The 12,467-nt window shown below is 38.5% G+C and overlaps 1 protein-coding gene across 1 annotated transcript; it reads right to left on the reverse strand.

Annotated features, from left to right (window-relative positions):
- Nucleotides 1–96: 96 nt before the first annotated feature.
- LOC139730386 (uncharacterized) lies at nucleotides 97–4,600 on the reverse strand. Its single transcript, XM_071641251.1, has 3 exons — nucleotides 4,057–4,600; nucleotides 2,761–3,218; nucleotides 97–174 (listed from the first exon to the last, which is right to left on the reverse strand). Exons 1-3 carry the CDS (start codon nucleotides 4,496–4,498, stop codon nucleotides 97–99), a joined length of 978 nt encoding a protein of 325 aa, XP_071497352.1. The 5' UTR covers nucleotides 4,499–4,600.
- Between the last annotated feature and the right edge of the window lie 7,867 nt (nucleotides 4,601–12,467).

A 12,467-nucleotide genomic window follows, 5' to 3' on the forward strand; every position in this document is an offset into this window, starting at 1 on the left:
TGTCTTTCCTTATTTGTAATAGTTTTACCATAGGACGAGTTGCCGATTAGTTTCATGGTGTCAGCTATTATACTCTTAGAGGGATCAATATCACCCCTACGTCGAGCATTTTGACACGCTTTCGCCAAAGTGTTTGAAGCAGGCAACGGGCTTGTACTCCACAAATTGGTGTATCTTGGATACGACCAATCCATGGCGAAGATATCATTGGAGATAGAGGTGTGTACATAGTAGAATGTTTTGAGCCAAACATACTCCCAATTAAGCTACGCCTAGGAGTGTTCATGATGTCATGTTCCTTGGCGTAGGATCCCATCACGTCCCCGATATCTTCTCTAGATATGTCTACATTCTTAAAATTGGACACATTTCTGAAAAGTGTTCTTTGAGATGATCAGGCACATGGATATCACACTGAACGAACCCAAAGAGAGCACCATGTTGAATAGCAGAGAGAAGATTCTCTTGGGTTAACCCATGACGGTATTTAGGGGGAGGAAACCTTTCCGTGAGAAAAGCGCCTAGTTTTGGATCAGTTTTGCGCATTTCTTTATATTCACACTCCCAGATGGAAATGTATTCGTAACCAGACTTTGTACGTATCGCCGTTTTTCCTCGGTTTTTTCCAACAGTTCCTCCATAGTTTTTCCCAGTTTAGTGTTCCTTGTACGACTCTTTATTGAGATGACAAGAATGCCCATGGAAAGTAGCATCCATGAAATTCAAATACTTGTTTGGTTTCGGCACAAAAGCCATCCACGGGAAGCTGGAGATGTCCGATTTTCTTTTCAGAATAATTACCGGCATGTCGAATGGGAATTTGTCGACAAAAACTTTCGTATTCTAACCACTCTTGGGAGATCGGATGCCTATTTTCTGGCTTAAAGTCATTCTCGATACGTCGTCTTACATAGTGGCCTGTTGGCATTCTTTGCATAATTGCGTGTAAATACAACGCATTTGCGTCAAAACCAACTATCTTTTTGCATGGCTTACCCCACGAATTTTTGTTACGTTACGCTCATGATACCTATGAAAAATGATAGACGGACCTCCCACCAAATTATCACGAAATGTGTAATAGAGATCCTTGTCTTTCTCCGAGATCAAGCTAAAGTGTGCCTCTGGGCTACATTTTATCAGATACTTCATGGTAAGTCCAGGAACTGAAATACCGTCTTTGAACAGATCGATTTTGAGATTCATATAGAACTCACGCATCTTCTCCACAGCTTCAATGAAAGGTGTAACGTCGAGATTATTGTACCATATCAAATAATCTCTCAGGCAAGACATCTTATTTTCTTTCCAGATGCGCTGACAGTATTCATACTGCTCTCTTGAAAAGGAGGTATGCTTGAGATTATCCCTGAAAGCTTCAATAGGGGGAAGTTCAGATTCATTCAGTTTATCGAGGCAATCCACCCAGCCATGAGGAAAGTAACCTTTCCCCTGTTCGCAGTCATACGCCTTTAGAAATGCTGCGTACGAAAATCCAGGGGCAAGAAAATTTGAAATATCTAAGAACTGGAGATGTTGCGACTTCAGAGCCATGTGATTATGGTTTCGCTTTATGACAAAGTCGACCGAATCATACTTCAAAAGTGAAGGATAGAGAAATTGTTTAATGGCATTAATGTCATACCTCCCCGAATTAAACCCAACCACAGGTAGTTCTTCGATGTGATTGACAAATCGTTGCTTTAGTCTCATGAGATGGGTTGCTTTCTTAGGCTTTTCTTTGTTTTTCTTTTGCGACGTTTCAAATTCTTGTATTTTCAGATCTAATTTTTCTGTGACGTCCTTGTAGAAAGATTGAAGCAACGAATAAGAACTCCGACTAATTTCTAACATATACATCACAGTGTCATCGATTAGTTTTTGTGAGTCTCCATCGGACACTTGACAAAATGGTTCTGTGTATCCGGGAACATTTGAGTTAACGCTTACACTCATCGGAATATGTCTAGAGCTATACTGTAATTTGTCAGTTGGTGTATCATTCAGGTTGTTGCTGTTTTCTATCTTTTCTAGGTAGGACTCCATGTCGAAGGTAGCAAAATAAGGAAAGTATCTGCGCTCTTCTTCAACCAGAATCCCTTCATCAGCCAACTCTTCCCATATTGTCAATGGATTGTGAAATGTAGCTCTTCCCTTAGGGAAAACATGCTTAGTGGCCGTAGAAGTACACATTTTTTCGTGTCGATGGAGTGTCTTTCGAGTTTTCCAAAATTTATTGCATGTACGACATTGATAGTTTTGGCAATAACGTTCAATATCGGAGATGTAGCTGAAATGATTTTCGTATAGATTTACATACATAGTATCTGGAAATTTGTCCAGTCCCCGTCGGACGAGTTTAGCGGCTACTGCTACATTATCATTGTCTGCCAGTTTCTTTTCACATTCTGTCACACCTTCATCATCACTACATTGTACTGGTTGTAACTCATACACCATAATATTGATCTTAAAGAACTCTTCCACTTTATTCAAATGACCGAGTCTAACGCCTGAAAACTCTGAAGTGGAAACATGAGGTAGGCCTGTGTACTGTTTCAGCAATTGTTTGGCCTTGGTTTCAAGACCTTCAGACTTTTCCCCCTGAAAGAGAGCTAGGCATCTAAAAAGACATAGGTTATCATTATGCACCCGGCCATCCCTTCGGCTACTGACTAACGAAACAATGGCCTGGTTATTCTGTACATAAGCTGGGAGATCTATCCCTTGGCCAATGGGATGATCTGTGAGACAAAATACATAGAACGTCACATTTGTGATATGCTGAACCACCCATTTGGAATTTGGGCGAAGTGTTCGAGCATATTCCAGAACATCTTCTTTCAGAAATGTATCCAGAAACTCTTGAAATGACGATTTGTTAGTAACGAGGGCAGGTTCGTTGAGTACTTTAGTGTTTCTACTGGCGTAGAAATACCGACACTCGTTAGTTTCATTGTTACAGAGTACGAAACCGTAAGACGCATTAATCTTGAAAACTGAAGACTGCTGTTCAAACACTTTTTGTGCCTTTTCTCGAAGACTTTCGTTGTTAAGGTCTGGAAGATGAAAGTTGTAAAAGCGATGAACTCTGCCAAACGACTGTCTGTCTTGAATGTCAAGCCAATGTTCCCTGTACACTTGGGCGGCGCAGCTTTCAGGGTCGATGTATGGAGGAATGTCGATAATCGGCATCAAGTCAGGCTGTACGCGACGTCCTGAAAATGGGGTGCATTGATTTATGCATAATAAATCATCATTTGTTGCACTAATATAATCAAAAGCCTATTTGCTCGGCTAACTAGAAAATGTATCGCAGTATTATTCTTGAAATCAACAACCAAATGATACAAATGAATTGTAGGTCGGTCTATATTTTGTTACATGACAATTGAGTTTTTTCTTTTCTTTTTTTTTTTTTTTTTTTACAAACAAAGAAGCAAACAAATTTTGAGTTAATCTAGGCCTTCCACTGTATATATGACTATTTGACGTTTGTTGTATATTTGATTAAACTTGGATACATCCTCGCAAAAAAAAAAAAAAAAAATCGAGCAGTTGGAAACCATGTAAAGCAAATTCATTACATAAAGACAACAATGCAGAATGGTCACACGCTTATTTGCATAGTTCGATGTCTCGTACTGGTCATTACGCTACTAAGAAGTTTGTGCTTCCTCTTGTTCTTCATTATAAATCAAGGAAGAACTGACAAGATTTTGTAAGAAACAACTAACTCATTATTTTTGCTGTGTACAAGTGTGTAGATATCGAGATAGATAATGTATCTATAATTTTCACCCATCTTTACAATGATATATGCAGTAGGGGCTGTTCTTGTTTAGTCTAGCATTTTCTTATTTTTTTATTATTCTTAAGTGCATACTACTGCCTAAAACATCTACAGAAACTGATAACCATTTGATATTCAGTTCAAGCATTTTGATTATCCCACAAATTGGTAGCCATTATCGTCACAGTTGTAATCAATCACGACATATAAAATGTATTATACTAAATTATAAATTCTAATAAAGTTGTTGTTTATGTACTTACTCTTTGCTTGGTTTCCTTGTTGTTCAGGTGTTCGCTTTTTGGGTGCTTTTGGAAGAGTCCGGTGTTGATGGGAATCCAGATGTTTCATAAATTTCTCACGTTGGTAATATGTCCGTCCACATGTATGACACAAATAGCTATCTCTCTGGCGATGTGTTTTCACGTGTTCATCAAGATGCTTCTGTTCTATGAATTGTGCATCACACTGTGAGCAAGTTAGACGCCCGTCTTCACCATCCGTTTTCACGTTATTCGGATTTTGGTGGGTTTTCATGTGTCGTTTGAGACTATCGGGCCGACTGAAAGCTTTTCCACACAAATCACACACATGCAATACTCTCTGTTCTTGATGAAATACACGATGGTGGCGCAACAAATTCTTTTTCTCCGTGAAATTTGCGCTGCAAAACTCGCAGCTAAATTTCCGACAGACGTCTTCCATGGTGGCTTTAGTATTTTGTCTCTGTAAGAATACAGGCAAGTGTAATCAACAAAGATGGCACAAAATGGGTATATAAACACGTTTCTTTCTTGAACTCTTAGAGGTCCGTGCTCCACAAATGCCAAAGGCTGAATGAACCTGAACCCGAGTAAAGGAGGGTTTTAACTCCCGCCCCATATCAGGCGAAGCGGTCATTTCCTACGGTTACGTAATAATATTATCACGCTCGAATGATTCCTGGCAACTGCACACAGATCTGCCATAGCACATAGCATATAGTTTAACATGCAATTCCAGACACTCACCTCCATTACTGCACAAGCTTGTACATGGCCAAACAAGATACGGTGTAGACAGTATAAAAAGTACTGGTAGTCTTGCTCACGTATGATATTCATGTCCACTTTACTTGATAGCATCATGCACACTCAAGTATACCGTAAGATGTGAATGCACTTCCACAACATACGAGCGTCAACAGTCCTGCGTTTTAAGACTATCAAATTAATGTAAAGCTTAATGTACAAAAATTATTAAAGTGAAGCACTAATAAATGCTAAATTAAAAGTAGGTTCGAAAAAAAAATGTTGGTCGGTCAACAAAGAAGCCTTTTCTAAATCGTTAAGGCCTTATTTCTTATGTATACATGTAACAGAAGTGTAGTTAAGGTGATTTCTTTTTGTTTATGTCATTGATCTGTAATTGTGTGAATCATGTTACTACAAATGCATTTGTTGTTTTATTTTGTGTATATACAGGGGCGCCATTGTAAAGCAGTTAGCAAACTGAATGTGTCTACCCTGTCTTATTCTTAAAAGAAAACATGAATAACAATAATAAAAAATGATAATAACAAGCTCAGACGTGTTGAGCAAAAAAAAAACAAGTACAACGAAAAAAAAAAAGTTTGCGAAATTCAAAAGAAAAAAAAAAAACCAATTCAAGGATAAATGACCACAACACCACACATTGTATAACGATTTCAATAACTAAAAACAACAAAATACGAATGAATGCGAGAAATATAAATTAATTCTAATTCGACTCGTGAACAAGATTATACTCATCAATATTACGATGTCTATAGGATATCCGTTAGATCAAACTAAGAAAAAAAAAAACTATCAGATATCTTACTCTCTTTTTATTGTTGTTTGTGTATTGGTATTTATTTGTTCGTTACTTTAAATTGTCTCGAAACAGCATACTGCGCCAAAGATTCTACAAACATCGACCAACATCATCACTCAGCAACTATCGCAGCAACAAAAATGCGCCAATCCAATATGCTTTATAGGGAAACAGGATGAGACCGACCTATCCAGTGTCGTGATATATATTATTTAAACCTACTCCAAAGTAGAAAGTAGCGGTCATCTGTCATCTATTCACTACAAATTCAGCGTGCTACGATACAATGAACAATTTTTTCTTTAGCTGGGATTTCTTTCTTTTTGATATTCAAATTCATTGGAAAATTCAATTTCATCTTCGTGTTGAAATTGCTCAATTAGAATGTCTGAGGGTAATGCAGGCGATACGCTCCACAACCACCAAAGGCCGAACTCGAGTAAGGGGAGTTAAAATTCACCGCCCCACTTCAAGGAAAGCGGTCATTCTACGGTTACGTAATACCATAACGCGTAAATGATTTCTGGCCCCGGCTTCCTGTGAATATCTGCGGGTAATGCAAGCGAATATGCTCAAAAACAATGTAAAGGCCGAATGAACCTGAACTGGAGGGAAGGAAGGATAAATTTCCCTCACCACTCCATAGAGACCAGTCATTCCCTACTGGTTACGTAATACCATCCACCTTTCAAGCCACTGTACAAAAGATACCACTGCACTTTCAAACCTTCGCCTCCATGGTTGCACAAGCTCGCACGATCAAAGGTTGATCAAAACACGCATCATTATCAAAAAAATACTGGTAGTCTAGTTCACGTATGGTGGTCGCGTTCAATTTAGTTAATATGTGATTGTCACGCATAATCGAGTGAAATACTCAATAAAGCATGGATTCATATTCAACAGCATATTATATACGAACTATGGTTGAAATAGTGTACGATTCAAGTGATGCATTGACGTATTTTGAAGAAGAAAGAAACTCTGGGTCCATTTGTATAGATACTTGATTTGTAAGTTGAATAGCTATACATATTGCGTATACATAATAAATCAATGATGCTGTTAATTTTGTTTTTTCTTTCTTCCTTTTTTTTTTCTTTCTTTCTTCATGTGTATTATGTAGGCCGAATCTAACGCAATAGATTCGAGTCATTTAAAACTTCCTAGTATTTTGCTATTCATTGAGGTTATACATCATGATCCGTTACGCCCTCAAAATGTTGTTAGGTATGTAGTATATCCTATCCGTTGTGCCATATGAACGATCGATAATAAAGATCACTTTGCTTCGTGATACTTCATACGAGGCTCCAGGCAAAAACTTCATGGATTGCAGGTTACATATACTTTCACGAAAAAACAAAAAACAAAAACAAAAACAAAAACAAAAACAAAAAAACAAAACAAGAAAAAAAAAAAGAAAAAAAAATAATAAAAAGATTGTCACTACAGCACATACATGTATATTCATGCATACAGCTCCACATACGCCCACCCTTTCTCAAAAACAACAGCAGCAACAACGACAAAATGTAAGGCTCCACATCTCATAGTCAAAGCGCTTGCAAAGGCCCCACCCTCATCTTCCTGAAAAGAAAAAAGACAACAGCAAATGTACTGCTCCACATATCTGGTAGCTTAATTGTAGAGGCTCCATCCACCCTCACCTTTCTACATTTAATACAGTAACAAACGTGGCGCTCCACATCTCCCATAGCTTGTAAAGGCTCTACCCTCACCTTCCTAATAAAAGACAATAACAACAAATATAGCGCTCCACATTTATCAGAGCTTGTAAAGACACTTACCCTCCTAAATAAAAAAAATGACAACACTAATAACGATAATATAGTGCTCACATCTCATGTGATAGCCGCAGCGCTTGTTAAGGCTCCACGCTCACCTTTCTAATATCAAAGGAAAGATAACAACAACAACAACAACAACCACAGATGTAACCCTCCACATCTTATGGTCGCATCGCTCGCCAAGGCTCCATGCCACAAGTATTCAGATTCGTGATACGCTAATTTGCATATTATTTACGAATACAGCATCGGCGATACTACGGTTTCATGCATATTCGTAAGGCTCCACAGCTACTAAGAACTCTCATCTTTCCTTTTAGAACAAAATAATCGTAACGCTCCACAGCGCATTGTGACAGCGCTAAAGGCTCCGCACATACCTTCCTAAAACAAGCAAAGAAACAAACAAACTAAAAGTTAGTGCAGCGCTGAGTCCACATCTGATAGTCACATCGCTTGTCAAGGATTGATGTTCATGGAAAGCTAATTTGCATATTCACTGATAAATCATCACTACGACCTAGTGCATACACATCAGGCTCCAAGGCTAGAACTCTCACCTTTCCTCTAAGAAACGAAAATAAATGTAGCGCTCCACATGTCATAGTCACAACACTCAAGGCTCTACGCCCAACTTTCTAAACAAGCAAATAAATAAACACACAAACAAAAAAGTAAGTGTAGTGCTCCACATCGTCACCGCGCTTGTCAAGGCTCCACGAACGATAGATTTGCGTTCATGGAAAGCTAATTTGCATATTCACTGATAATCATCGGCGATATTACGGCCTCATGCATATGCATCAGGCTCCACAGCTAGAACTCTCACCCTCCCTCTAAGAAACGAAATAGATGTTACGCTCCACATGTCATAGTCACAACCCTGAAGGCTCCACACTCACTTTCCTTTAAAAAGTCAACAACAACAATAATAACAGCAAAGGTAGCGCTCCACATATCATGGTCGCATCGCTTGCCGAGGCTCCACACAACCAACCTTCACGCTGATTTACATATTCGCAAATAAATCGAGACTTAACCTCAAGCATATTCTTTAGGCTCCACACAACGCTCGCCTTTCCTCAAAAAAAAAAAAAACAAACAAACGAACAAAACATCGCTTGCCATACGCAAGGCTCCACGCTTATATTTACGTTCGTGGCAAGCTGATTTACATCGTCCAGAATTCATCGTCGCGACATCAGCAACCTCGTACATATTCACAGTCCTGACAGCTCCACAACACCGTCAAGCTTTCATAATCTTATCTAAAGGATGGGCTCATTTCCCCCTTATTAACGCTATCTAATCCTACCAGCAAATAATGACATCATACATATTCATGTATGATTGTATCTCATGCATATCTATCGTATGACGTCATCATCTCATGCATATTTATCATGTGGAGCCAAGGTGGAGCTCCACCGGCTCCACCGGCTCCACCGTGGTGCCGAGGGGAACATATATATACTACTCTAGACTGCCGGAATCAAGGCCGAGAGTTGAAGGTCAAAAGTCTGGCTAAGTGAAAAGTGCGGGTAAAAGCCACTTCATCCGATGAATAGCCCTTTATTCGCTTAGTTATATATCCGTTTCCTTTTGAACCTGAGAGTACATTCGCGCTGAAGCATTTGTCTTACTGCACTTTTTAAAAATGGGACAGAGAATAACATGATATGTTATCATTAAATGGTAGCCAACATTTATGTCTTCGTGTATCAAGTGTATTCCTGACGTAATCTCCTTTTTTCGAACAATATTCATTCACTACCTTTCAAATAATTCCAGAAACATCAATTCAATTTGGTATTACTGTACAACGTAACACAGCGATTTCTTTAAAGGACAAGTTCACCTTCATATACATGTGGATTAAGTGAATGCAGCAATATTAGTAGAACACATCAGTGAAAGTTTGGGGAAAATCGGACAATCCGTTCAAAAGTTATGAATTTTTAAAGTATCTGCGTAGTCACTGCTGGATGGGAAGACTACTACAGTGTATGATGTCATATGCGTACAACCCTATAAAGAAAATAAAAAAAGAATTTCACAAAACTTTACTTTTTGAATAAAGTGCACATTTCTTCGACTTGTTACTAACATATGTTAAGGGTAATATTATTCCCCCTGACTTCTGAAAGAGAGAAGTCAAGTGTTCTTTTGTTATGCGAGAAAAGTGAAAATATGATGAATTTTCTTTATTCTTTCTTTATATCGTTGTACTCATGTGACATCACAAGCTATAGTAGTCCTCTCATCCAGCCGTGACTGAGCAGAAACTTCAAAAATTCATAACTTTCAATGGATTGTCCGATTTTCCTCAAACTCTCACTGATGTGTTCTACTAATATTGCTGCATTCACTAAACCCGCATGTCTATGAAGGTGAACTTGTCCTTTAACAAGGGTAGCTACTGGGACATACATTTCATTTTTTAATATATATTACAAGTGAAATGACAATAGTACAGCAAATAACCAACGAGAAATGGAAGTATATAATCCTAATCTAAGCCCTTCAGAAAAAGAGACACTTCTCCTTGGGTTACCCTTCCTAACAAGATATCTTTAAACGGGGTCACCCCACTAGACCGACACCCACGAGTCATACAGCCCTCAAGTTCGACATTGAAAACAGGTCCATGAGTCATACAGCTCACGAGTCATACAGCCCAGGAGTTTGACACTAGGCAAATAAAGCCCATGAGTTCGACACGAGGTAAAAACAGGCCACGAGTTCGACAGATACAACACGGGGCTTAATGTGTCGGTCTCATGGGCCTTGTTAGCTTAGTGTCGAACTCATTGGCTGTACGACTCGTGAGCTGTATAACTCATGGGCTGTATGACTCGTGAGCTGTATGACTCGTAGGCTGTATGACTCGTTAGTGTCGGTCTCGTGACGTGCACCCTTTTAAACTACCCAAAAGCATCAAACCCCCTCCATATTCACATCTCCCCTCCCGCTTAAAATCCAACCCACATTATCAGCTGAAAGTATATCTTGCTGAACGTACGATGTATCACACACACACATACACACACACACACACACACACACACACACACACACACACACACACACATACACACGTGGATTAATTGAAGCATTACACATATTTTAAGGGAAGTATCCTGAAGCATCCACTTACGCTGAACTGAAAACAACTGATACGATTAAAATGAAAATATTCAAACATTGGCTCATTTCCTATACGCGCACAAATACACGCTTTCATGTTCTCAATATTTCTGACACTATGAACAGAAAATCGGCTTTTTGGCATTATTCACACTTGACCCTTTAAAAACAAACTAAGCAAAACTGTGAATGCCCGTCCTGAAGCAGCCAATGTGGTAATGTGAGTAAATAACACCGCAGCAATGGCGAGAAAAGCAAATATGAGTATACCCGGCCATGAGTTTGGCTTAAAGGGACGTGACATCGCTACCAAGCAATGCAGGAACGTCGAAGCGTAAACCGCACTGGCTCACTTTCCAAAGTTGAGGTGGACAAATTTAAATACCCAGTAAACCGACAACCCGATACAGTGGCGACGCTTTGAACAGTCACCCTGAATCCCAATAGACAAAAACCAAGGTCGGATCAATGAGCATTGATACGTCCATTTGAATAGATGCATACACAGACTATATATGACCTACATAAATATGATTACTTCTCTATCTATTTTATATTTACATATGAATATATACATGCATAACATATAAATGTGTAGTTTTGTATTATGGTACGTACGTATAAACATGTATGATATAATTGTATGAATATTATGTTAATATATATTATTTTGATATGTATGTATACATACAAGTATATTCATATTTATTCATATACATATATTTATATAAACTTAAATATATATCTTAAAAGTGATCTGAAAAGAAAGAATAGAATATGACAAGCTCGTCGATTCAAAACTAAGGAAATTACTAAATTTCAAATATTTACTAAGTTTTGTACAACAGTTCTCGTACAGTTGATAATAAATTGTGAATATGTGTGTCAGCGAGCTGATGATATCATCACTTCGCCATTTTCCACTAATCGTATAACTAAAAGTGGGGGGAAATATCTTTTTTCTGGTGTTTAAATGATTTCAAAATAATCAGTCAGATTATCATATCATGATAAGAGACTGGACATTATTTTTATTTTGATAAAAAATGGAAATTTCATGATTTTGTGTACATACTGTACGACAAAATGCGAGGGGAGGACATACATCAATTCGCTATTTGCGTTTTCATATCAGCTGTCCATAAACTCTTTAGTGAAAATTAGCGAAACTTCACAATTGCATAACCTAATTTTCATCCGATTTTCATCAAACTTTGTTGTTGTTGTTGTTGTTCATTTTCCATCTGTGAAGATGGCTGGATAGCCCATATTCAGCTACACTAAGCTGGTCTTCCATGGGGTCCAGTTCAAGTTGGATGTGGGGTGGGACCACTTCATCGGGTTAGACACCCTGCTCTTTGCGATGAATGAATGAAGCGGGATCTTTTACGTGCATGAGCTGTGACTCTCTCATACACGGGACCTCCATTTTATGTCCTATCCGAGGGACAGAGTGTTTTGCCTCTTGCTGGAGGGGACGGTATGTTTACACACAACATTGCTCAGTCCAGACTCGGGTTCGAACCCGGGCCGCGTGATCGTGAGGCAGACGCGCTACCGACTGAGCCAACTCACCGCCCTTTAACTTTAACTCTTGTGCTTGACAAATATTACTCTTTCTTTTTTAAAACAAACTTCCCTTCAATATAACATCATTATTTACGGCATTTGCTGACTAATCTGTCAGATGATGATGAAAAAAAGAGAACACTTTGAATATGATGTTGTTACCAAAATCAAGAAAAACCTACGAACATTGGCGTCTTGATAAACCGTTTACCAAAGTGGTTCACTTGAAAAAAAAAAAATCTTCTGTTTTTGGGAAATATTGAGTATAGTAATCAAATCCGGTCTTCCGCAGATTTCACTTTTTCGAAGCA

This window comes from Diadema antillarum, unplaced genomic scaffold (assembly GCF_040938485.1).
Source record: "Diadema antillarum isolate AM-2024a unplaced genomic scaffold, OU_Dant_1.0 seq00000305_RagTag, whole genome shotgun sequence".
In the NCBI taxonomy this organism is placed as follows: Eukaryota; Metazoa; Echinodermata; class Echinoidea; order Diadematoida; family Diadematidae; genus Diadema; species Diadema antillarum.

What these genes read in the sequence shown, in the direction of transcription:
- LOC139730386 (XM_071641251.1), bottom strand. Translation starts at nt 4,498, where the DNA reads ATGGAAGACGTCTGTCGGAAATTTAGCTGCGAGTTTTGCAGCGCAAAT. An exon ending in ACAAGGAAACCAAGCAAAGA is followed by an intron (nt 3,219 to 4,056) that starts GTAAGTACATAA and finishes CCCCATTTTCAG; the next exon opens with GACGTCGCGTACAGCCTGAC. An exon ending in TCACAAATGTGACGTTCTAT is followed by an intron (nt 175 to 2,760) that starts GTATTTTGTCTC and finishes GTCGTATCCAAG; the next exon opens with ATACACCAATTTGTGGAGTA.